This window comes from Octopus sinensis, linkage group LG8 (assembly GCF_006345805.1).
Source record: "Octopus sinensis linkage group LG8, ASM634580v1, whole genome shotgun sequence".
NCBI lineage: Eukaryota > Metazoa > Mollusca > Cephalopoda > Octopoda > Octopodidae > Octopus > Octopus sinensis.
Window position 1 is genome coordinate 50244989 of NC_043004.1, and position 27952 is coordinate 50272940.

At 38.6% G+C, this 27952-nt stretch overlaps 1 protein-coding gene across 4 annotated transcripts; it reads left to right on the forward strand.

Annotated features, from left to right (window-relative positions):
- Positions 1-70: 70 nt before the first annotated feature.
- On the forward strand, positions 71-27952 carry LOC115215000 (gastrula zinc finger protein XlCGF57.1-like). 4 transcript variants are annotated; one of them, XR_005000366.1, is made up of 4 exons: positions 71-254; positions 8197-11384; positions 15034-15039; positions 27943-27952. XR_005000366.1 is itself a non-coding variant. In XM_036505396.1 (2 exons), the coding sequence occupies exon 2, from the start codon at positions 8672-8674 to the stop codon at positions 10412-10414; it is 1743 nt and encodes a 580-aa protein (XP_036361289.1). In that variant the 5' UTR covers positions 71-254; positions 8197-8671; the 3' UTR covers positions 10415-11600. The 4 variants fall into 4 exon arrangements, 3 of the variants coding, with proteins under 3 accessions (XP_036361289.1, XP_029639970.1, XP_036361290.1); XM_036505396.1 differs by lacking the exons at positions 15034-15039; positions 27943-27952 and having other exon boundaries at positions 8197-11600; XM_029784110.2 differs by lacking the exons at positions 15034-15039; positions 27943-27952 and having other exon boundaries at positions 8559-11600.

A 27952-nucleotide genomic window follows, 5' to 3' on the forward strand; every position in this document is an offset into this window, starting at 1 on the left:
ATAATTAGCAGAAAGGTGGTGGCCATTATTGCATAAGAGAATTTTATTAGTCTACACCGTTGAAGAGTGGCTTCCCTTCCCAACACACACGACTTCACCTGAACCAATTCCGATCAGATTCTTTCGTTCTTCTACATTTGTTTGTTGCTGGGTTGGTTGGTTGTTATTGTTACAGCGAAAGAGAAAACTTTGTTTATCCACTCATAGATAACACTCGTATGAAAGTCAGCATATCAAGCGTATTGTTTTGACCAGTAAGTATATGTAATATGTTGTTCTTTACCTTTGCTCTCTTTGAATAACAAAAACACTACAAGAACTGGCAAAGGTATTAGTGTTCCTAGTTTTATTAAGACTAAAAGTAGACGCGTTTGCTTTATGGTCATACAAGTGTACACACTTTTGTGTGTGTGTGTATGTATGTATATATAGATATATAGATAGATATATGTATATGTCCGTATATATATATATATATATATATATATATAAATAAATGAAAGAAAGAATGGAGTCGAACGAAGATGTTAACAAAATTCGTTCGACTCCATTCTTTCATTTATTCATATTCAACACACAAATTTCTACACATGAACCCGGAGTTTCTACCCTTGACAGGTCGCTTCAACCGTGTTTCTGACGTGAATTTGCTACCCAGGTTTCGGTTAAACGAATTTTCCATGCTGACGATAAACAGGATAATTCATTCACCTACTTAAATATACACACACACATATATATATGCACACACACAAATTACACATTTTGTTGACGGAGGCAAATAATTACTAAATACAGAGTATAAAGTAAATTCATAAATTAATTTAAACGGAAATCGTTAGTCACTAGTTTTGAAAATGTGTTGGGACCGATAAGCCCAGTGTCTATGTGCAAGCCTATGGTTGTTTATGTTCGTGTGTGTATTGGTCTTTCACGTTAGCACAAGGTCATCAAAGTGCTGTCCAGGTAATTACATTCTCTTTTACTCTTTTACTTGTTTCAGTCATTTGACTGCGGCCATGCTGGAGCACCGCCTTTAGTCGAGCAAATCGACCCCGGGACTTATTCTTTGTAAGCCCAGTACTTATTCTATCGGTCTCTTTTGCCGAACCAGCATTGGTTGTCAAGCGATGTTGGGGGGAAAAACACACAAACATACATATATATATATATATATATATATATATATATACACGACAGGCTTCTTTCAGTTTCCGTCTGCCAAATCCACTCACAAGGCATTGGTCGGCCCGGGGCTATAGCAGAAGATACTTGCCCAAGATGCCACGCAGTGGGACTGAACCCAGAACCATGTGGTTGGTTAGCAAGCTACTTACCACACAGCCACTCCTGCACCTAATAGCATCAGGTGAAAGAGATACTAAGAAGATAATTGCAAATTGACCCTTAGAGGATTTTAACTTAACTGTTAGTATTGTCATCATCATTAACATTAGCACAAGGCAACACAATTTAAAGAGAGGTAGAATTGGATATTTAGGAACCAGTACTTGACTGGTGCCTTGTTTTAACAAAGACGAAAAGTAGTAAAGGTTGGATCTGAATCTGGAATTTGAAGGGACGTAACTAAATATATTAACGAATCTAATCCATTGTTTCTGTCACTCACCTCCTTTATTTCAAACTAGCCGGGGCAGTTGGGAACAAAAATAGAGTATTGCTATTACTGTCTGAAGCAAAACTTATATATTACTGTAACACCGTGGTATCGTATAGGCTACAGCCCCAGGTCAGTCCTATATGTAGTAGTCCTATGACACTTAAAAAGTTCCTGAACAAGATAAGATGCAGAGATTCATCATCGTTTTAATACGTAATTTTCTAGGCTTGTATTGGCTAGACAAGTGCCCGTTGGAGCAGAGTTTTCGGCAGTTGAACACCCTTCCTGATGCACACACAAACCCCTAAAGTTTCTAAGTGAAGTAATTATTATCTTTCCATCTTTTGGAAAACAAACTGCTTGGGCATGGTTACACATAGAACTAAAAATAAATGACACCATTTGATTGAGCCTTGACACGGTTTGTATGAACTGTAAGGCCATTGTATATAATCTGTGAACACACATGATGATGAGAGAAAATACAAATGAACTCACACACACACATATATATCATCATCATTGTTTAATGTCTGTTTTCCATGCCAGCATGGATTCGACCGGGGTCTGGGAAACCAGGAGGCTGCACCAGGCTCCAGTCTGATCTGGCAGTGTTTCTACAGCTGGATGCCCTTCCTAACGCCAACCACTCTGTGAGTGTAGTGGGTACTTTTTATGTGCCACCGGCACAGGTGCCAGGGGTGGCTGAAAACAGCCACGATCGGTTGGTGCTTTTTACATGCCACCAGCACAGAAGCCAGTCAAGGCGGCACTGGCATCGGCCACGTTCGGATGGTGCTTTTTACGTGCCACCGGCATGAGTATCACAACTACAATTTCCATTTGATTTTTATTTTGATGTTGATGTACTTGACTCAATAGGTCTCCTCAAGCACAGCAGGTTGCCCTATGATCCAAGGTAAGCACAGCAGGCCGTTCTGCGATCCAAGGTACTTTACATGGGCTGGGGCTGCTATGTGAAGCTGGTGCAGGAAACAGCCATGAACTCATGTTATTTGTCGGGTCTTTGCAGTCACAGCTCATCTCCAGAGGTCTTGATCTTTCATCATTGCCTTTGTAAGGCCCAACGTTCAAAGGTCATGCTTGACCACCTCATCCCATGTCTTCCTGGGTCTACCTCTACCCTGGATTCCTTCAACTGTTTGGGAGTGGCACTTCTTCACACATCTCTCCTCATCCATCCGTAATACATGACCATACCAGCACAAACGTCTCTTTTGCACACCACATCTGATGCTTCTTATGTCCAGCATTTCTCTCAGGGTGCTTACACTCTGTTGTGTGTGCACACTGACATTACACATCCAGTGGATCATGCTAGCTTCATTTCTTTCAAGCCTACGCATGTCCTCCGCAGTCACAGCCCATGTTTCACTACCTTGAAGCATAGCAGTTCGCATACATGCGTCGTACAATCTACCTTTGACTCTGAGCGAGAGACCCTTTGCCACCAGTAGGGATATATATATATATATATATATATATATATTATATATATATATATATATATATATATATATAGAGAGAGAGAGAGAGAGAGAGAGAGAGAGAGCACATAGCATAGCAATTAACCATTGCTTAGAATTCCTTGTATATCCAAATTCCAATCAAGTACTGAACATAATTTACCTCAGATTTTTGTTTGGCATTCTATACTTTTGAATAAATTACAGAGTGTATATATAAGAGCAGAATAAACTGGAGATTCAATTAAACAATATTTTATAACATCATGAATTACATAATCTTTACACCTGTTTCATTAGCATATACCAGTATGCCATGTGGTAAATATTACCTAGGCAGTTGTGTAATCACCTTATAATACCAGATCACCTAGCTGAGAACTGCAGTTCTCAACTTGGCCTGCCTACCAACTGACGTTGGTAATCTACAAGTGACTAAATTATGTTTTCCTCTGACGATCTGGCATTGTAATGTAATTATGGAATGATTACTGCATTGCATACTAGTATATGCTAGTGAACCATGTTTAAAGATTATGTAATCTATAATGATACAATAAAGTTTAAGTAATTCTACTGTTTAATTCTGCTCTTGTGTATATATACTATGCTTCCACCTAGTCAAAGTCTACACCACATTTTCTAATATGCAGTGGTTACTCATAATGACATGGTTGTATTTACCTCACTGTTCAGTAGATGTATATTTGTTGTTGCTGTTTAGCTGCTAGTCAGTCCTCACCCAGTAAACTATGTTCAAAATCTTTCCAATAATAACTATTCTGTCTTTTCTTTTACGACACAATGTACCTAAGACTACATTATTTAGTGTATCCTTCTTGGTGATAGGAACAGTATTGTTAAGATGATTTCTGAACTGAGCAAAAGAGATAGTGTTTTGGGATGTTGTAGATGTCTGTCATGTGTGTGAGGGAGACTAGCTAGGATGGTGTTGTGGGGTGTTATAGATGTCTCTCTCCGTAGTGGATAAGATTATATTGTAGTAGTGTTTGGGGTTGTTATATATGCCTTTCCCTGATGGGAAACATAATGTTGTAGATGATTATGCCCTAAGAAGGAAAGATAGTATTCTTAGGATGATGTTGTAGTAGTGTTATGGGCTGTTGTAGATGTTTCTTTTGTGAGTGGAACAGATACTATAGTTATGATGGTTATGTTGTAGTGTTGAGAAATGTTGTAGATGTCTGTCCTGGATGGGAAATATAGCATTGTTAATATGATGATGAAGATGTGTCTGGATGCTGAGAAATATTTGTACATATAGTGGCCAGTTCTGAGAAAGCTGGGACTTACTATGGAAACAAAACCCCACACCTGGTCAGATGGCCTTTCATGTTCACTAATGCAGTCTAACCCCAGATTAACTGTGACTAAGCTGACCTATGACTTAAAAGTATTCCAGTCATATTCTCGTCTTTTTTGTCTTTATAGGCTCTTGGGTGTGATTTGTGAAAACTGTGGTTTTTGTATTTCTAGCATATTCAGTGACTTCATATAGGCTCCTTCATTGGTTTATGAGTTTTGTTTCATTGTTTTTAGTCATATCTAAGTGTATTCAATGAATTAATTTCTCTTATTGGTTGCAAATATAAACAAACATTATATAAAGGGTTTGAAATGTATTTGAGGATACATTCCAAACCCTTTATATAATGTTTGTTTATATTTGCAACCAATAAGAGAAATTAATTCATTGAATACACTTAGATATGACTAAAAACAATGAAACAAAACTCATAAACCAATGAAGGAGCCTATATGAAGTCACTGAATATGCTAGAAATACAAAAACCACAGTTTTCACAAATCACACCCAAGAGCCTATAAAGACAAAAAAGACAGACGATGGGTTGTCAATGATTCTTGTTTCTGTTGAAGCTGTCATAGAAACTGAAGTTGGATTCATAGAATAATCTTATAAAAATGCTTAACAAGATTATGGGCACAAATTCTGATTAAAATATATTTGGTTTTTACTAGATTAAAACTGTTTTAAATTACCAAATATGTCCTCAAATACCTCTCACACTCTGTATGCATATATATATTTTGCTTCTGTGAATAAAAAGTTTGTCGACTCTTATTTCTAGCAATGCTGTTGCTCCCTGAACCCTTCATCACATTTTAGCTGTGGCGAATTATTTCCTTTTTGTCTTTTGAATTGCATCTGACCACACTAATTATTTTATATGTATGTATATATATATATATATATATACATATATATATATATATATATATATATATATATATATATATAGGTATGTGTGTGTATCATTATCATTATTTTAACGACCACGTTTCCATGCTTGCATCAGTCAGACAGAATTCATTGAGGCAGGTTTTCTACAGCTAGGTGTCCTTCCTGACACCAACTTCACCAGTTTTCTATCAAGGAGATGCTTTCCTCTTGTTGGACATGCTTCCATGAAAGAATGAAAACGAGAGATGCTGCTTCTCTGATGGTGAGTGAGGCTCATTTTCAACTATCATGCAATGTCAAGACAAGGAAACACAAATATACACACAAACAACAGGCTCCTTTCATTTCTTGTCTGCCAAATCCACTTGGAAGGTTTTGATAGGTCTGAAATTATTGTCAAAAACACTTGCTCATGGTTCCACACAGCAGAACTGAACCTGAAACTACATGGTTGGGAAATGAATTTCTAAACCACACAACCATGCCTACAGTCAAATATAAAGGATCCACTCACTACTTATATAAGTGTCATATTTATTTTATGCTTACAAGTTGACATTACTCTCTTTACTCTTTTACTTGTTTCAGTCATTTGACATTTTACCAATATTATAAATGAATCAATGTTTAAATATGACAGAGGTTTGGCTGAATCATTAGAGCATCTGACAAAATACCTTGTGATACTTGTTCTGTTATCCCTTGATAAAATACCAGCCAAATACAGTGGTCACTGGTATCATCTGATTCTCTCCTCGTATCTTTATAGTTACTGGTCTTGCATTCACATATTTGAATGTGTTCAGGACATTTGGATGGTAGTCTTAACCTGTTGCTTGGTTTAACACCATCATCTGGCACTTTGAGTGCCTTTAACTGAGTCCATTTTGTTGCAAGCATTTAGGTCTAGTTTCCAGTTTAATGATATCTTTCTCCTTCCTTCCTATCAGTCTCATAGGCCCTATAAAAGTTCATAGGCACTGACTAAAAGGAAAAAAAATTGCTGGTTTACAGTTAATCATAAATGTTTGTAAGTCAAACATGTACATAACAGAGTTATGTACCTTATTCAGAGAGATATCACGTTGGGTGTAATAAGAGGTGAACATATGGCCAAGTGTCCAGCCCATTAATCCCCACAGCTGTTGTGGCTTATTGATAAATAGTTAAAAGATAATCTAGTTTAAGGAATTTGTTCTATTCTAAGTTAGTTCAAAATACATTTACGTATTGACTCATATTCAGGTACAAGCAATAGCGTAGCTAGAGTGTGTGTGTGTGTGCTGCCTGGGGCGGCCCTTCCATTTGCCACTCCTGGGCTCCACAGAAAAAACACATATTGCCTACAGCAGACCCAAAAGTGGTGCCCTTATGAAAGTGCCGCCCCTACCGTGCCCCCCCCCCCTCTAGCTACACAAGTATGGTTCTGTGGTTGAAAAGTTTGCTTCCCAGCCACATGGTTTGGGGTTCAGTCTTACTGCTTTGCACCTTGGACAAGTCTCCTCTACTTTAGCCCCTGGCCAACCAATAGCTTCTGAGTGGATTTTGTAGATGGAAATTGAAAGAAGCCCATCCTAAATATATATAAAGACCCACTTCAATCATGAATTACCATGGGACTGCACATAGAAAGTTAATTTCTGAGGCACATGTGCAGGCAAGGTTGTTAATGGAAGACCAGTAGTTGCCCATGCATACCAGCCTCCTCTCTTCACACCATCAATGTTATTCAAAGGAAAGGCAAAGGCTGATACAGCTTGGCACCAGTGATGTCACAACTCTCATTTCTACAGCTGTTTGAACTGGAGCAACATGAAATAAAGCGTCTTTGGTCGAAGACAAACGTGCAGCCAGGTCCAGGAATCGAATTCACTACCTCGTGATTGTGAGCCTGACGCTCTGTGGAGGCACTTGACTTGGTAGTCAAGGTATTCGGCTCACAATTGTGAGGTCAAGATTTCAATTCGTGGTGGTGTATTGTGTCCTCAAGCAAGACACTCTATTTCACATTGCTCCGTTCTACTCAGCTAGCAGAAATGAGTAGTACCTGTATTTCAAAGGGTATGCGTATCTTTGGAGTGCTCAGCCACTTGCTCTGTAATTTCACAAGCAAGCTGTTCCATTGACTGGATCAAATGGAACCCTCATCATCATAACCAATGAAGTGCCAGTAGTATGTATATATATATATATGTATACTCTCTTTACTCTTTTACTTGTTTCAGTCATTTGACTGCGGCCATGCTGGAGCACCACCTTTAGTCGAGCAAATCGACCCCAGGACTTATTCTTTTGTAAGCTCAGTACTTATTCTATCGGTCTCTTTTGCCGAACCGCTAAGTGACGGGGACGTAAACACACCAGCATCGGTTGTCAAGCAATGCTAGGTGGGGACAAACACACACACACAAACATACATATATATATATACGACAGGCTTCTTTCAGTTTCCGTCTACCAAATCCACTCACAAGGCTTTGGTCAGCCCGAAGCTATAGTAGAAGACACTTGCCCAAGATGCCACGCAGTGGGACTGAACCCGGAGCCATGTGGTTGGTTAGCAAGCTACTTACCACACAGCCACTCCTGTGCCTGGTAGTTATAAATAAATGTCACTGTCATGCTAAAAGTGCCATTCATTTCTAATACTCAGTGGAAACATGTCTGACCATGGAGAAATATTACCTTACTTGGAAACAAGTGTAGGCTGGTGACAAGAAGGGCCTTCAACCATAGAAAATTCTACCTCAATGAATTCTAACCTCTAAAGCAATGAAAAGTGGACATAACGTTACAATGGCATTGATCTTCTAATTTCTGATTTTGTTTTAGGTTTTTATTATTATTTTGCTTTTCTTTTGCAGGATGAAATATTGTGACAATGAACTAGAAAGATCTAAAAAAAAAAAATGATTTTTTTTTTATTTGATTCCACTACACTCTTATTAGCAGAAGCACCACTGAAACCTGGGATTTTAGATTTGTGCTGAATGAGTTACTTCCCTTCAAGTTAACTTATGTTTGGTTGTTTCTCGGTGCATTTTAAACAGCCTAAGACTATCCAAGTCGATAAAATGACAAATTAAAGTTGGGTTTTTTTTATCCAGTATGCAGGCAATATATTGCAACTGAGAAATGCCAGTTGTGTCAAGGAAGTATGTATAATAGGTTTTTAATCTATTGTAAAATATTTCAAATCTGAGATGATATATTCATTTGGTTTCAGGTATTTGTTTTAACAAAAGCAAGAAAGAAAAACAAGCAACTCACTGCTTTAGTGATCGAAATATCTGAGAAGTCCATTGAATAAAGTTTGTGTAATGTTCTAGAACAAATTTGATGGCCATCATGGAAGAAAATGTTAGTATTGAAGACAAAACTGATACAAAACCAATATTGTATGATGGAATAGTTTCAGCTCTTTCTGAGCCAAACCACTGTGCCAAAACCTTGTTTGATACTAGTGATGTAAAACCAGACATTTGTAAAATATCATCCACTACTCAAAGTTTCAAAGTGAAATCACATACTAAAAATCACCAGAATAATGAGAAACGTTTTTTTTGCAAGATATGTGATAAAAACTGTTCCACATCATCTGGACTAAAAATTCATTTAAGGAAACACACAGGTGAGAAGCCGTTCCATTGCCTGATTTGTGAGAAAAGCTTTGCAACAAGTTTTGTTTTGAAGAAACATATCAGGACCCACACTGGAGAAAAGCCATTCCACTGTGAGGTATGCAGCAAAAACTTTTCCACACGATCAGGTCTCAAAGAACACCATAGAACTCATACAGGAGAAAGACCCTACCATTGTGATGTGTGTGGGAAAAACTTCTCACACCATTATACATTGAAAGTACATTTAAGTTCACACAGCGGGGAGAAACTATTTCAGTGCAACCTCTGTGGTAAGAGATTTTCAACTAATTCCAAACTAAAGATGCATATTCGAATCCACACAGGAGAGAAACCTTATTCTTGCAGTTTGTGTGGTCACGGTTTCTCTACTAATTCTAAGTTAAAGGTTCATGTAAGAACTCACACTGGAGAGAAACCATTCCAGTGTGAGATATGTGGCAGAAATGTTTCTACCAATTCTGAGTTGAAAAAACATGCAAGAATACACAGTGGTGAGAAACCATTTCATTGTGAGGTATGTAGTAAGAATTTCTTATCCAGTTCTGAACTCAAAGTTCATACAAGGACTCATACTGGAGAGAAACCATTTCATTGTGAAATATGTAGTAAAGATGTCTCCACTAGCTCAGGACTAAGGGAACATATGAAAACCCATACAGGTGAGAAACCGTTTCATTGTGAGGTGTGTGGTAAAAGTTTTTCTCAACGCTTTAAACTGAAATTGCACTCAGCTACACATACTGGTGAGAAATTCTTCCCTTGTAGTGTATGTGACAGAAAATTCTCAACTAATTTTGATCTGAAAATGCATACAAGGATTCATACTGGCGAAAAACCTTTTTGCTGTGAGGTGTGTGGTAAAGGCTTTTCAGCTAGGTATAAAGTGAAAGTACATTCTAGAATTCATACTGGAGAGAAACCATTCCATTGTGAAATCTGTGGTAAAAATGTTTCCACTAGTTCCGAACTGAAAGTACATATCAGGAGACACACGGGAGAGAAGCCTTTCCATTGTGATGTGTGTGGTAAAGATTTTTCAATTAGTTCAGAACTGAAGGTGCATAAGCGAACTCATAGTGGAGAAAAACCATTCATTTGTGAAATATGCACGAAAAGCTTTTCTACGAGTTGTGGCTTAAAGGTACACATCAGAACTCATACAGGAGAAAGACCGTTTCATTGTGATATCTGTAGTAAAGGTTTCTCCTTGTGTTCGTATCTGAAAAAACATGCTAAAACCCATACAGGGGAAAAACCATTTCATTGTGATATTTGTGGTAAAAAATTCTCCTCAAACATTGGACTAAAGGGACATGCTAGACTTCACAGCGGAGAAAAGCCTTTTTACTGTGATACATGTGACAAGAGGTTTTCTTATTATAATTCATTACAGATACATATGAAGAGACATGCTGCTGTTATTAACAATACTTCATGATTGTATCTGTTGTCTGTCTTGATTGATTTTTACAACAATCTTAATAGAAATGTAGGAAAGAATGAAAATTTTCTTCTATATTTTTTTATTTAAGTTAATAATATGGTGACATTACCTTCCCTTTTATGGATCATGTTACTTTCTTATTGTTTTCATTGTATCTACCTCATTTAGTTCTTTGACCTATATTTTCTTGTATGTATCTTATTTTGTTGACTGTACTGGGCCACATTTCAAGTTAAGTAATACACACATTAGTTACTGAGTAGTTCACCCTGTTATTGAAACAGTGAGCTGCATCAAGTCATAGCACCTATTATAATTGTTGCTATGCAATTCCACTCTTTTATTATATTATCCCAGTTAACTCTGCTTTAGGACACATATTTACATAACTTACAACACAGTGGTAGCCTCGCATGTTTCACAATAATTTTTTTCAGACTTTTGCACATTTCTCTACACTAGAACCTTACTATACACTTTGTCATATAGTGTGGTACCTCCTTTACGACTAGGTGAACTGGGGCTGTAAGACACACCCCGCCTTATCTCATTTCAACTAGATGGACTGCACTTCCACATGGTACCTATTTACATTTAGGTTGACTGTACCTTCCTATTGTAACTGTTTCAAAGCCAGATGAACTGGTAACTTGACGTGGTACCCCATTTGAAGTTAAATGGACTGGGCCAGCAGAATTTCTTGAATTGGTGACTCGATACAGCACTGGTACTTGTATTTCTTCAATAGATGCCTTCCCCACTGAGCATCCAAGGGGCAGAGGTTAGGTCAGCTAGTTTTATTACATTCTAGCAATCAACATGAAGTCACTATTAACGAACTGCAGTCATGTATTCAGTTACCCACCAACAACAACAGAGGCCTGCCATGGAGTGTTGCATTCATGGCAGCATGGATGAAGACTTTTGTTGGAATGTTGACTTTAATAGACAATGACAATGAATTGTGCCAACAGATCACCTGGGGAATGTTATCTCTGATAGACTGATGCCATATCCTATGAATGAGTTAGCTCTCATTCATTTAACATACTAAAACAAGAGCTCTCTTTACTCTTTACTCTTTTACTTGTTTCAGTTATTTGACTGCGGCCATGCTGGAGCACCGCCTTTAATCGAGTAACTTGACCCCGGGACTTATTCTTTTGTAAGCCCAGTACTTATTCTATCGGTCTCTTTTGCCGAACTGCTAAGTAACGGGGACATAAACACACCAGCATCGGTTGTCAAGCAATGCTAGGGGTACAAACACAGACACACAAACACACACACGCATATATATACATATATACGACGGGCTTCTTTCAGTTTCCGTCTACCAAATCCACTCACAAGGCTTTGGTCAGCCCGAGGCTATAGTAGAAAACACTTGCCCAAGGTGCCACGCAATGGGACTGAACCTGGAACCATGTGGTTGTTAAACAAGCTACTTACCACACAGCCACTCCTGCGCCTATGTACCAAGCACTCATTAAAGTTTGATGAATACTGGTATGGACATGTAATATACAAATAGTGAATCAAAAAGTACTCTCTGCTATCATGGAGGGCTCCCATAGAGAGAAAGACATGGTAGAGTCAGATCTCAGAATATTGAGCCTCTTGAATGAAATGGCAAAAGGTTTATGACTACGTTATATGGCAAACTTGTGCAATCCATACCAGCATTGAAACAGACTTTTGACCTTTTAGCATTTAAAATAGACATATCCAGCCCAAATATTTTACCTGTTTTGTGTTCAAATCAACTAGAGCTGACCTCTCACAGCACCCCTACAATGTCATTCTAAAAATAGACAACTACATTTGAATTTGAGGTTATGAGATAATTCAAGACTATCTGAATAGATAAGCATTACACTTTACACAGTAATCATCATCATCGTTTAGCGTCCGCTTTCCATGCTAGCATGGGTTGGACGGTTCAACTGGGGTCTGGAAAGCCAGAAGGCTGCGCCAGGCTCCAGTCTGATCTGGCAGTGTTTCTACAGCTGGATGCCCTTCCTAACGCCAACCACTCCGTGAGTGTAATGGGTGCTTTTTTACGTGCCACCGGCACAGGTGCCAGATGAGGCTGGCAAACGACCACGATCGGATGGTGCTTTTTACGTGCCACCGGCACGAAGTTCTGGGCTCAATTTGTCTAACTAAAAAAATTCTTTTTTAAAAACCTTCAAGGTGGTGCCCCAGCACGGCCACAGTCAAATGACTTAAACAAGTAAAAGATAAAAGATATGGAAAAATAATGACTTACTCTAAATGCTAAAGGGTTAAAACAATGATGGGTAAGACAAATATTTATTATTGAGGGATTATTCTATGACTGGATTCCTTTTCTATCACTAACTCCTCTTAATAGGACATGTTAACATCACCAATTTCGCTCAAATGGCTTCATGTGAAGATGTGGAATGTAAACATTCACACATGCACACATATGTATACACTTGTATGTGTGTGAAATCTTTACACTTTTTTGAAATCCAGTGTCACTCAATCTTTTTATTATTTTACAAAGCATTCAAACAACCGATGTAATCTATTAATGAACAAACCAGCAGGTAACTCATGTGCAGAACTGTTTCACACTCACAGAAAGGTGATTCCACATTATAAAAACAATATAATTTAGTACCTCTACTTTTGGCTAAATCCACCTCAGAGTCAATTTTCAAGCATTCAGTTGATCAGTAGGAGAGGTACCACACAGCCACTCCTGCGCCTCAATCATGCAATGTCAAAACAAGTAGAGACAAACATGCACATATATGCATTCATATATATATTTATATATATAGGTATGGCTGTATGTTTAGGAAGCCTGATTCTCAACCATGTGGTTTCAGGTTCAGTCTCGCTGTGTGGTACCTTAGGCAAGCATCTTCTGCTACAGCCTCGGGCTGACTGAAGCCTTGTAATTGAATTTCATAGGTGGAAGTTCCCATCATGTATGTACATGTGTATGTAAGTGCTTGTGCCTCCTAACTGAGAGGAGGGAAAATATACACACAAGTGTATGCACATACACAATAGGCTTCTTTCAGTTTCCAGCTACCAAAACCACTCACAAGCCTTCAGTCAACTTGCTGCTTTAATAGAACACACTTGCTCAAGGTGCTATGCAGTGAGACTGAACCCAAAATCATGTTTAGGAAGCACAATTCCTAACCACACGGTCATATCTGAGCTTATATTACATGTCAATAGATTTTAAATGTTTAAAGTATATTTAGTTTCAAGGGTTTAATTAATATTTTTTTATTAACATTCTTCTGTCCTTGCCTTCTATTTACATGATTACTAGGGGGTGTACCGAACTGACCTATGTCCAAAGCAGAAAGATATGTACTTTTGATGACCAGGTAAACTGAGGCACAATAGATTGAAATGCTCTCACAAATTATCGGTTAGCAATCCAGCATATTATCCACCCCAATTATTTCATTTCTGCATTTAAATGGCAGTGCCCCAGCATGGCCACAGCTTGTGAGCTGAAACTAGATAAATAAAAAAAAATATAGTATAAGAATAATGATGATGATGATTTCAAATTTTAGTACAAGGCCAGCAATTTTGGGGAATGAGCTAAGTCAATTAAATTGACCCCAGTAGTCAACTGGTACTTATTTTATCAACTCCAAAAGGATGAAAGACAAAGTTGATCCCAGAACATAAAGATAGGTGAAATGCCACTGAAAATTTTGTCTGGCATGCTAACAATTCTTTCGGCTCACTACCTTAATAATGATAATGTTTCAAATTTTTGGAACAAAACCAGCAGTTTTAGGGTTTGAGGTAATCAATTACATCAGTCCCAATGCTTCACTGGTACTTCGACCCTAGTGGGATAAACAGCAAAGTTGACCCCTGCAGGATTTGAATTCAGAATGAAAAGAGTCAGAAAAAACAGTGTAATTTTTTTTTTTTCCTGATACTCCCATGATTCTGCCAGTTTGCTACTTCAATAATAATAGTAATTATTTCTAATATATGCATAAGGCCTGAAATTTGGGAGAGGAAGTAGAGCCTAGTCAATTACCTCAACTGTTGTGCTATATTTCATTGAACACAGAAGGGTACGTGATAAAGTTGACCTCAGCATGTAAAGAGTTGGCACAAATACCATAAAGCATTTTTTTGGACACTAATGATTCTGCCAGTTTGTCTCCTTAATAACATTAATCCTTTCTAGTAAAGGCACAAGGCCTGAAATTCTGTGGAAAGAAGATAGTCAATTTCATTAAGCCCAGTGCCCAACTATTATTTATTTTATTAATCCTCAAAAAGGAATAATAATTTACATTTCATGATGTGGATCCTGTTGTGCTTGAAGTGGTCTTAAAGATACTACAATCTTTTGTACTTGGTATTTTATGTTAAAAATCCTTCATTATTTATATGACCAATCATACATAAATCAATCGTAGATGCTTATGTCTAACAAGTGTTTGCTGCTTAACAATAAAGGAAAAAAAATCATAAATCCACTATCGTTTGTTTTGTTGTAATTTATGCTTTATTGTTTAATTATCTTAATGGTGGGTGTGTTCATTGTCAACACGTTTAGTATGTTCAAACATCATTTAGCATCCCAGTTCACTGTTTTCTATGTATTATTATCATTTAATGTCCGTTTTCTCTGCTGACATTGGTTGGGTAGACTGACAGGGTCCAGCAAGCCACATGGACGTGCTGAACTCCAGTGTTAGATTTGGCATGGTTACTGCAGCTGAATATCCTCCCCAACACCAATCACTTTACAGTATTTATTCAGTGCTGTTTTCATGCCACTGGTACTAGCATGGTTGTCAGGTAACTTGCGAGATATAAAGACACAGAAAAGGAAAAAAGCTCTTGCTACAAAGGGTGTGGGGGGAGGGGTGGTGGAAAGCACTTGATGCAAGGAAGTGATTTTATGCCAAGTGTTGAAAGGCTAGAGTGTGATAGAGGGACAAGCACGGGTGTCTGGCTATAGAGGGGATACTTGGATACCACATATATAGGGGTGGATATGAGTAGCTGGGAAGTAGATAAAAAATAGTTGTGATGGAGTGCCAGTGCAAACTCTCAAGATACAAGGTGAGAATAGGGATATGTACCACATTATTACTCACATGCATTTTATCATCAGAAGTGACATTGTTTCTGCCAGCCACTGTACAGGAAACCCATCAAAGAGAGCAATATAAATATGACCATCACTTACAAGTGAATATGATTTGATGATTATTTTATGTGTCTCTCATTGTGAATAGACATAGAGATTCTCATGGCCTTTCCTTCCTTGATTCAGTGAAACATCAAGGATGTCACAACTGAAAAGAGAGACTGCAGCCATAGCACTAGGCTGGTACTTATTTACAGCTTATCAGACTGGAGCAATGTGGAATGAAGTGCCTTGCTGAGAAACACAACCTGGCAATAAGTTCAGGAATCAAGTTCACAATCTTATGATCATGAGCCCTACACCCAAACTGATATGCCCGTGACTTTGAATAAAAATTGATACAGAAGAAAGCGGACGCTTGAGTTTGGATGTGCCAACAACCTCTTTAATGTTGGTGACATGGTGAAATCTACCCAGACTATAGCTGCTAAGTGACTGGTGAAAGGCAGAGCATCCTGCTATACAGGAAACATGACATATACAAACATTAAGCAGTTTATCTCTGCTATACTCTGTATCAGATGATGAAGGTCACAACTGGTGACAAGAAGATGTCAGATCCATTCCAAACAATGCTAGTGTGAATCAACATTTTAATGTCCTCCATGCTTGCGTGGTCGAGACACATCAGGGTAGGAGAGTGTGCGCCCTCTGGTACCCCTTCAGGGTAGTGCCCTAGCATGACTACCATCTAAAACAAGTAGAAAATAAAAGGTAAAAGATAAAAGAATAAAGATGAAGTGGAAAAAGTTCAGGCAACTATTGCCTATACTGACAACAAATTGATTCTCTCACAGTAATTGAATGGAAGCTTGTATGATACTTGTGTACAAAATGCCATACTGCATGGTTAAGAGACATGGACACTGAATGCAAATGCTGGGAAAGAAATAAAGTGAGCTTGCTTCACTAGATGCATAATGTCAGTGTACATAAACAGCATAGCACAGGGAGAAAAATAAGGTTTAATCCAGTGATTCTCAACCATTTTTTGCCAAGGGACCCCTTTGATTCCTACTTTACTCAGACAGACCCTCCTAGCCATTTGATGTTGAAAAAAATCATATTATATTTCTATAATTATATATCAGAATGGCGGTGCCCCAGCATGGCCACAGCTTGTGAGCTGAAACTAGGTAAAATAAAATAAAAAATCATTACTTTGTTTTTGTATCTGGTTTGCAAGGTTCTTTATGTGAATTTATGTGTTGTAACAAATTTTGTTGTATCTAGGGAGTGTCATTATGTCAATTCCATTCCTTTATTATTAGTCAATTGATAAAATATCCAACTAATTAACCGATTGTTTTGTTTTTGTTTGTCAAAGTTCTTCTAACCAATTTATTTAAGATAAGTTTTAACAACAGGCACAGGAGTGGCTGTGTGGTAAGTAGCTTGCTAACCAACCACATGGTTCCGGGTTCAGTCCCACTGCGTGGCATCTTGGGCAAGTGTCTTCTGCTATAGCCCCGGGCCGACCAATGCCTTGTGAGTGGATTTGGTAGACAGAAACTGAAAGAAGCCTGTTGTATATATGTATATATATATGTATGCGTGTGTGGTGTTTGTGTGTCTGTGTTTGTCCCCCTAGCATTGCTTGACAGCCGATGCTGGTGTGTTTACGTCTCCGTCACTTAGCGGTTCGGCAAACGAGACCGATAGAATAAGTACTGGGCTTCCAAAGAATAAGTCCCAGGGTTGATTTGCTCGACTAAAGGCGGTGCTCCAGCATGGCCGCAGTCAAATGACTGAAACAAGTAAAAGAGTAAAGAGTGACAAAATCTTATATCGACTCCCAAGGGTCATGTGGACCCTGGTTGAAAACAACTGTCCAAAGCACTTTCATACGTTTGTCCTAAATGTCTATTCTTGTTTTCAGATTTTTAGTTGGCCCTTGTTTCATATGTTCTGAAGAATATAAAGCTTTCTTTTCATAAGTCCTTAGTTACTCTGAGGGGTGAAAAATATTGCAAATAAGGTGCAGGAGTGGCTGTGTGGTAAGTAGCTTGTTTACCAACCACATGGTTCTGGGTTCAGTCCCACTGTGTGGCATCTTGGGCAAGTGTCTTCTACTATAGCCTCGGGCCGACCAAAGCCTTGTAAGTATGGAAATAATAATTATGATAATCCTTTCTACTGGAAGGGAGAAGAGTTTAAGTCGATTACATCGACCCCAGTGCATAATTGGTACTTATTTAATCGACCCTGAAAGGCAAAGTGTGACCTCGGCAGAATTTGAACTCAGAACGTAGTGACAGGGGAAATACCACAATAATAATAATAATAATATTTTATAAAGATTGATGTAACTCTTCATAAAGTTAAATAAACAATAAGAAGAGCACAATGCAATTGTAATAGATTGTTATTTTGGTTTGAACAATATTTCAACAGCTCGCCTGTCTTTCAAGAACAAAATGTAAAATGAAGAAATTCAAAAATTCAAAATTACGAACAAGGAGATCCTGCATTTCCACTTTGACAGGATGACATAATCAGTCTTCAGTTTTGCAACTGGCAAAAGGTAAAGGAAAAAAAAACGAAAAAAAAAAGAATATTTAGTTGAACAGTTTTGTGTGAATGTGATGAAATTCACCTGGAGGAATAATTAAAACGGCAGGTGAATTTCATTTACACAAAACTGTTTCACTAGATATTCTTTCCTCCTTTTTTCTATTCTTCATTCTTTTTTCTTTCTTCATCCTTTTGCCAGTTGCAAAATTGAAGACTGATGATGTCATTCTGTCAGAGTGGGGACACAGGATCGCCTCGTTCATAATTTTGAATTTCTTTATTTTACATTTTGAACTTGAAAAAGGGTGAGCTGTTGAAATATCATTCAAACCAATAAATAATCTATTACAATCACATCATGCTCTTGTTATAGTCTAATAATAATAATATTCTTTTCTATTAAAGGCACAAGGCCTGAAATTTTGGGGGAGGGGACTAGTTGATTACATTGACCCTAGTGTTTCACTGGTACTTAATTTTATTGAGTCCCAAAAGGATGAAAGGCAAAGTCAACCTTGGCAGAATTTGAACTCAGAATGATTGATGACATGCCACTAAGCATTTTGCCCACCCTAATAATAATAATGATAATAATAACAATAATAATCATGATTTCAAATTTTGGCACAAAGTCAGCGATTTCAGGGAAGGAGTAAGTCGATTGCATCGACCCCCAGTACTCAACTGGTACTTATTTTATCAACCCCGAAACAATGAGAGGCAAAGTCAACCTTATCAGAATTTGAACTCAGAACATGAAGACAGACAAAAGACCACAAAGCATTGTGCCCGGTGTGCTAACAGTTTTGCCAGCTTGCTGCCATGATAAAGATGATGGTGAAGAAGAAGAAGAAGAAGAAGAAAGATTATGATTTATGATGAAAATAAAGATGATGATGATTCTAATGATAGTAATAATAATAATTTATGAATGGCTTCACAAACAAAGATAATAATGCTTAAAACATTGTGCAGAATATGTACATCTTTATATATAAAAGAGAGGTTGTGTGCTGTCTGTCTCCTACGATTTAGATTCCTAACTACTCCCACATTTTGCGGTGCAGTTTAACCAAAACCGGGTATCTTATAGTCGTGATTCATATCAAGCCCTTCTGGGTATTAGCGCGCGTCTACGATGAGTCTACAATTTAAAAAAAAATTTACTATAATTTTTTCCATTTTAATGCATTTTTTCGCTATTATATAAGGGAAGTAACTCTCTAAAAATGTCTACGATGAGTCAACGATTTAAAAAAAAATTTACCATCATTTTTTTTCCATTTTTGATGTATTTTTTTGCTATTTTTTGGCTATAACTCTCTAAAAATGCTTATATAGTTATTTCCCTTACAAACCCGAGCAACGCCAGGCGATACTGCTAGTTTAGATATAAAATAAGGGATGAATATTTGTAGTCTTGCATGCTTAAATAAAACCAACTCTTTCTCAGAACACTTCTTTCACCTTTATAATGGGGCAAATGTATTCCTAAATGTATACAAAAAGACAAGATGGTCATAACTGGATCGTCTTAGGTCACAGGTCTGCCCAGTCCATGTTGACCTGATGCTAAACGACAACAAAATAACAATACTAATTGATACCATCATCATCATCATCATTATCATCATTGTCGTCGCCGTCATCATCATTTAATGTCCATTTTCCATGCTGGTTTGACAGGAACCGGCAGGGCCAGGAGTCACACTAGGTTTCATAGTTTGTTTTGTCTTGGCTTCTATGGCTGGATGCCCTTCCCAGCACCAACCACCTCACTGAGTGTAACTGGGGGCTTTTTATGAGGCACCATCGCCAGTGCTTTTTACATGGCATCAGCACCCACACCAATGCTTTTTACATGGCACCTTGGTTTTAGGATCTCGCATTAAGCAGCTTGTACTAAGTTCAACTCCTTTTGTAGATTATGGTAAAGTAACAGACAGAGGATGTAGGACTGACTAACCTATAGCCTAGATCAGTGCTTTTCAAACTTTTTGCTGGAGCAGAACCCCAAGGAAACATTCCACTGGCTCGGGGAACCCCTGTGCAATAATTTATGCACACATATCTGCACAGGAAAATTTAAAACTACTGCCGATTTTAGCAGTTTTGTAACTAATTGCGGAACCCCTGAACTGTACTGGCGGAACACTAAGGTTACGCTGAACCCTGGTTGAAAACCACTGGCCTAGATATACACACAGTGTTTAGTGGTGTTACAATAACCCAAAATGGTTTATGGCACTCAAAGATTACGGAATATAGCATGCATGGCCTTCCATACATGTACTGTAAAAGATAAGGAAGATATAAGCAAAGGAGGAATGAGAAAAAGAAAGAGCCAGGTTGAGAGGGGGGGGAGAGAGAAAGAGGTAAATAATAGGTAACTAGAAAGAGGTGGGGGGGTCTATGATGTAATCTTATTTCATACAAAACATTGGGAAAAGCCTTATTTATGTGTTGTAAGTTGCTAGACCAGCAGTTTGTGTAAAAATGCGTGCGTGCATGTGTGTATGTGCGTGTATGTGTGTGTGTTGTGTGTGTGTGAGCGTATGCATGTGAGTGTGTGTGAGCATGTCTGCACTTGTGTAGTACCTGCCTTGCAAATAAATTTGGTAGACATGTGTATGTTATGTGTGTGTGTGTGCACGTGTATTTAAGTGCATAGTTGTGTCCGTGCATATGTACCTAATTTATGTGTGTATGTGTGTGCTTAGCTAGTTTATGAGTGTAATTAGTTATTTTGTGTGTGTGTGTATATATATATATATATATATAATATATAAATATATAGATAGATAGATAGATAGATAGATAGATGTTTTCATGTGTTTGAATGTGTGTGTACCTAGCGTATATGTGTGTCTACTGATTTTGTATATGTGTGTAGTTACTTTTTATGTACATGTAGTATGTCAAGCTAGCTGGTATGTATTTGTCTTAGCAACTGGTGTGTGTGTGCGTGCGTGTGTGTGTGTGTGTGTGTGTGTGTGTGTGTTTAGTTGGCTTGAAAACTGTTATTACGTTCTCCTGTTTCACGTTTTATCTTACCCCACTTAACAAGATGTAGAAAGTTAAATTGATAGGTAGTGATTCAAACCTGCAAATACAGGAAAGCAGAGAATACTATAAATATAGACTAGTGAATTTATACACAGCCTACCTGATCAGGGTGATAGTAGAATTGTTCTTGTTACTATCTTTTACACTTCTTTTTGTCAGGTGGAGGAAGACAAAGCCCATGATCTGTCTTTACAGGGACTTCAAGACTGATGGCACATAGTAAGGGATGAAAGTATTCTCAAACTGGGACCCTGGCTCATATGTTTGTAGCAGAGTGGATTCCACTAAAGGTATTATAGCTGTCAGATAGTGGCATTAAACTGCACTAAGAATTAAGTCTACCACCTAAATGGGTCATGGGGGTATTTGAACTCAGCACACAAAGAGCTGGATCAAATACCACGAGGCATATACATTTTTACAGTTCTGGCAATTTGCTGCTCTGGTTTGGCACTTTTTATTTTACTCTTTTTACTCTTTTACTTGTTTCAGTCATTTGACTGTGGCCATGCTGGAGCACCGCCTTTAGTCGAGCAAATCAAACCCAGGACTTATTCTTTGTAAGCCCAGTACATATTCTATCGGTCTCTTTGGCCGAATCGCTAAGTGACGGGGACGTAAACACACCAGCATCGGTTGTCAAGCAATGCTTGGGAGACAAACACAGACACACAAACACACACACACACATATATATATATATATATACGACAGGCTTCTTTCAGTTTCCGTCTACCAAATCCACTCACAAGATGCCACGCAGTGGGACTGAACCCGGAACCATGTGGTTGGTTAGCAAGCTACTTACCACACAGCCACTCCTGCGCCTATTTTATTTTTTTTTACTTTGAAAGGACAAAAGGCAACCTCAGTGGGATTTGAACTCAGTGTGCAGATAACCAGAATGAATGCCCTAAGTCTTCCTGTAAAGCAAATCTGCCAATTCCCTGCCTTGTAGGCCATTACAAGATTTGAAATCATAATGCAAAGAGCTAAAACAAGACATCTTGTCTGAGATTCTTTTATTTTAGGCAATTCACTGCTTCATAATGGTTTACAGTATACTTAGATTTAACAATGACCATTTGACATTGATAATCAAAGTTTGGGAAAATATTTTATGTTTACAGCTTTCCATACTTACAGTTTGCATCTCCCATCTGGAACCCCAATCTTGTCCAGAATCTAGATCTGCTGGAAGCCATCCAAATGACTTGCAATCAGACAAACTACTTCCATTAGTCACTTACTGTATCTTGAATATATTGCTTCTCAGGATATTGATACACTAAAGTTCCAATGTAGTAGCCAACTTTGTAGAAGCACACAAGATTATGCACCATCTTTCAAAAAACAACTTTAGCCACCTTTTTTATTCAGTATCTCTAATAGTCTGGGACATTATAATCAAAATGCAGAAGAATACCCATAACTTTTGGAAAACATTTTTTCACAATCAGAATTGTTGCAGTATGTAACAAACTATTGATATCGGTTGTTAGCTGTCAGGATACTACAACCTTCAAAAATTGCATGTTTTCTGAAATTTGCTAACATTATTCCTGATGTACCTATGAACCAGTTCCTTTCTATGGATCTTTAACTGTTTGCTTTACAGTTTTATTCAATGTCTGAATATCATTGCAACCTTTTGTTTACTTGATTTATGGCTGCTTTCTGTTCTATTTTTATCCTTTTCTGACAAATTATGTGCACCGGAGTATTGTATACAATAAGCTCACAAAATTGTTAGTGTGCCGGACAAAATGTTTAGTGGCATTTCTACTGGCTTTACATGCTGAATTCAAATTCCACTAAGGCCAACTTTATTTTTCATCCTTTCCGGGTTGATAAATTAAGTACCAGTGAAACACTTGTTGGCGTCCTTTTGTCTCGGGAGACAATGGAGTTGTGCATAAACTAATCCAGCCTGGTTTCTACATTTCATGTCCTCTCCAGTTTTGCGCAGGCCTTGGCTAGATGTAAGAAAATCCTGGGTAGCCCAATTGTCAGGATTCTTCTCTCAACCTTGCTAACGTAGTCCAAAGGAGTGCAGAGCATTATGTTTGGTTCCAGCTTGGTTGCAGGAGCTGCCAGAAGAGTGTCAAGTTGAACACTAAACTGCCTACGGGGCTCCACTCTGGATTTCTTTGAAGGTTGTCTCCTTTCCGTAACTTTGGATAGGGGCCCATACTGGGTACTGTCAGCTGGAGCCAGCTGAGCCTGGGACACATGTCAGGCAGGGTTGTCACTTCCTGAAGTAGTGAAGAAAATCACTACCCACTACCTAACCAGTGAAACACTAGGGTTGACATAATTGACTAGTCCCCTCCCACAAAATTTCAGGCTTGCATCTTTATTAGAAAGGTTTATTATTGAGTGAGAGAGCAGCACATGCCATCAAAGTGACACTGGGGTACAAATATACGAAGCCCAGTATACTCATCATGACTACCTCTCTGATAAAGGTACACCAGGCACATGTATCACAACCAAATGGTGATTTCATATCAAGATAAACAGTGCAAGACCTTGCATCAGGGTATGTCCATGAGAGTCAGTATCTGGTATTGCATCATGGCATAACCATGAGAACCAGTGCCTGATATTGCATCAGGGCATCAGGACTGTGTGTTCAAAGCTTACATTGGGTGCATCTTATGAAGTTTCTACCTACACTTTTTGTACAGATTGAGCAAGACCATCTACCTGAGGGGATTTGTGATTTGTTTACCTTTCTACTTATTATGACCTAAGGCTTTTTGATTCTAGACCTTGTTTCTATACCTGGAACTTCTTCTCTAGCTCAGGTAATGATTCAGGGGCAGCCTGTCTTGAATTCCTTTGTTATTGCTTGGAGGACTATGATGAACAAGAAGAGGCTGAGCACCAATCCTTGGTGAACCCCTATTTGTACCCTGAATTCTTCACTGTACTCGTTGCCCACCCTCACCTTACTGGTAGTGTCTCTGTACAAAACTTGTACAGCCCTCACCAACCACTCGTTTATCCCTAGTTTCTGCATTGACCACCAGATAACAGATCGGATGACTGTCAAAAGCTTTCTCCAAGTCAACAAAAGCCAAGTACAGAGGTTTATCTTTGGTTAGGTATTTCTCCTGCAGTTGCCTTACTAGAAATATAGCATCAATGGTGCTTCTACCAGGCACAAAGCCAAACTGCATATCCTCTAGACTCTCTCCTTGATTAGCTGGGTTATGACTCTCTCCACAACTTTCATCACCTGTTCCAACAATTTGATACCTCTGTAATTATTTCTATCTAAGGCATCACCTTTACTTTTGTAGCAGTTGACTATGGTGCTTCTATAACAGTCATTGTGTATGACTCCTTCATGAACTACCTGATTTACAATACAGGTGACTAGACCATAAACCTCACCGCATCTCAGCGGTGATTCCCAATGGGCCAGGGGCTTTCCCTGTCTTCATATCCTTAATTGCTTTATCTACCAGGGTACTGTCAATTCAGATATCTGGTCCCTCAGTTGGGTCAAAATTTGGCAGACTCTCCTCCTCCCATTCCTTCTCCACATTCAGCAGTCTTTCATAATGGCATCTCCAAGCCTCTTTCTTTGCAGACTTGGGCATTGAAGAAGATCAACTAGCCACCCTTTCCCAAAGAACTTTCGGCCTAAGACCAATGAATAATTTCCCAAAATCTTTGGCCTGACAGTGCTACCAGGGAGCTTTGCCAATTCGAGACAGGCATAGAAGTGCTGTCAGCTGAGCATGTCCGAGATGGATGCAGGATGACAGGACAGTCCTGCATGCACTCGTCCATGCACTGTGGGTTTATGTTGAACAGCTGCTGTCACATGCGAGACAGATTCAACTGTCAACTGAATCCATCATGAAGTTCACCCCGCTGCCTTCCTTTAGCTGAAAAGGAAAAGTTCTGTTTATATGCCTTGTGGCTATGGCAAAAGAGGTTGTATGGTGGACAAGATTGAAGGGGCTGAAGACAAGCACTTTTCTCATTGGCCAATCCCTAATCAACTTCTTCTACTTTCACTTGAAAAGGAAAATAGGGGTAGACAGGAAAGTGTTGTCTTCTAACCAATTTGCTGAAAGGTGGATGAAAGTGGTGCAGGTGAACAGGCCTGCCCTGAGCATATGCCTGTAGTTGGGAAAAAAAGGAAAGGGAAAAAGGCACCTGCCCCAAAAGTCAGGGTACCCATGATTTTTTTAATGGGATTTTTCCATGAGCAGCCCTCGAACATCTCTTCCCTAATGAGGATTACACATTGTTGATTTTTAAAATTTTGTTGGTCTTGTTTACACACAAAACCTTCACAACACACACTCACACACATACACATACACACACACATTGTTTTGTCTTGGACTGTCCATAATGTTTTTTTTTTAATGTAAACCCTTGTGGTTGATAAAAAACTCATTATTATTATTATTATTATTTTCTCTTTATCACAGGTTTTGTTGGAGCTCCTGCTGACCTGTGGGTTTATGCAGGCTTCCTTCTTGCAGCCTATGGTACCATGCTATTCATTCTTTTCAGCTACCTAATACTTTCCATGCCAAGGAGGCAAACCTTTTGTAACAGTTCTACTGGGCTTTCTGTTCTAATTTCTTGTATATTCCTCTTGATGCCTTCTGCTACCAAGGACCCAACAATAACTGACACTATCTCCACCTTCTTTATTTCCCATAGCTGAGCTATTTCGTTCTTAAGAGGGTTGTATCTATTCATCTTTTTGCCTTCCTTTTTGACTATTCATGGGTCAAAGGGGTATGCACTGTCAACTATTTAGCATATGTGGTGCACCTTGTCCACCACCACTAGGTCTGGCTTGTTATGCTCTAGCACCTGATCTGTATGGATCAGGAAATCCCAGAGGATTTTATTAGTTTCCGACTCTGCCACTCTCTGCAGTTTGTGCTCATACCATGTCTTGCCTCTTTCTAGCCCCCACTTTCGCTACCTGGGCATGTCACCACAACCTGTAGTGGTTTTGGGTAAGTCTAGGGCATTTGTTCATAATATGGGCAATGGTTTCATCCACTCTTTTGCAGATGCAGCACAGCAGAGACACTTGCTGGTCTCTTTTTCTAGGGTTCTTTTCATCAGCCAATCCCACTTATTTTCTCCAGCAACTTCTGTTGTGGCTACATGGAATTGATCGTGTAGTGCCTTCTTGTATAATTCTTGAATGTTGGAAGAATGGCCAACATCCCCTTGTTGATCAGGCACCTGTGGCTTTTTCTACAAGGACCTTAAAGTACCGCCCCTATTGGGAATTTTAATTTGTTCAATTTTAATTGTTATTTATATTGTTTACATGCGGAAAACTCATTCTATCATCCTGTTTTTGTCTTTTATGTTGTTGTATGTCTTTTAACGTTTTTGTATGTGAGCCCTTGTGGCTAATAAAAGAATGAATTATCATCATCATTATCATCATCATTATTTTCCTTTTCAGTGGTTTTATTTTTATCACATGCTTTCACTGCACTATCGAGCACCACTCTGAGTGCCTCGGATATGTGCTGTGGTTTGTTGTGGTGTTCTTATTTTCACTCTATTGAAAATGCTTTATATCAGATGTGTGTGGTGCCTAGTAGTGCTATTTATTGTATGTTATATACACTTGTAAGTCCTGCTGTTTTTGCTATGTATTTCTCTGAATGTTTTTCTTTTTTTTTTATCATACCTAATGCACCTACTATTATAGGAATCATTTCTGATTTTAGGCTCCACATTCGAGTTACCTCTATTTCCAGTACTTTGTATTTTGAAACTTTCTCCATTTCTTTTAGAAAAACATTGTCATCTGTTGATATTGATACATCAATTAGAAGACATATTATTATTATCCTTAATTATTATTATTATTTCATATTTAGAGCAATGGTTCTACAACATTACACTGCAGTGCAATGGTGCGCAGCAGATAGTATTTAAGTGCATGCAGACAGACAGACCAGCTGATTTTTCATCAGACAGACAGACATGGCTAGCTGGCTAGATTGATTGATAAATAGTCTACCAAACAGGAGTGGCTGTGTGGTAAGTAGCTTGCTTACCAACCACATGGTTCCGGGTTCAGTCCCACTGCGTGGCACCTTGGGCAAGTGTCTTCTGCTATAGCCCTGGGCCGACCAATGCCTTGTGAGTGGATTTGGTAGATGGAAACTGAACGAAGCCTGTCGTATATGTGTATATATATATATGTGTGTGTGTGTGTTTGTGTGTCTGTGTTTGTCCCCTTAGCATTGCTTGACAACCGATGCTGGTGTGCTTACGTCCCCATCACTTAGCGGTGATAGACCGATAGAATAAGTACTGGGCTTACAAAGAATAAGTCCCAGGGTCGATTTGCTCGACTAAAGGCGGTTCTCCAGCATGGCCACAGTCAAATGACTGAAACAAGCATAAGAGTAAACTGATAGATTATGGTCAGATATTTAGGTTGGCAGGAGGCAGACTGACAGATAGACAAATAAGTCAATGCTCACATATCTAATACATCTTTAACACATAAAGTATTAGAAAGCTAACAAGAAATAGTTGATTAGACAGACAGACAGACAGATAGATAGACTGGAGTCTAGTGCAGCCCCTCAGCTTACCAGCCCTGGTCAAACTGTCAAACCCATGCCACTGGCAACAATGGATGTTAAACGATGATGGTGATGATGATGACGACGATGATCGATGGATGGATGGTCAGACAGACAAACAGGCAGAGATAGATAGATAGATAGATAGACAGACAAACAGAT

Bases quoted from the DNA above. Each gene is read 5' to 3' on its own strand.
- LOC115215000 (XM_036505396.1), top strand. From the start codon at position 8,672: ATGGCCATCATGGAAGAAAATGTTAGTATTGAAGACAAAACTGATACA.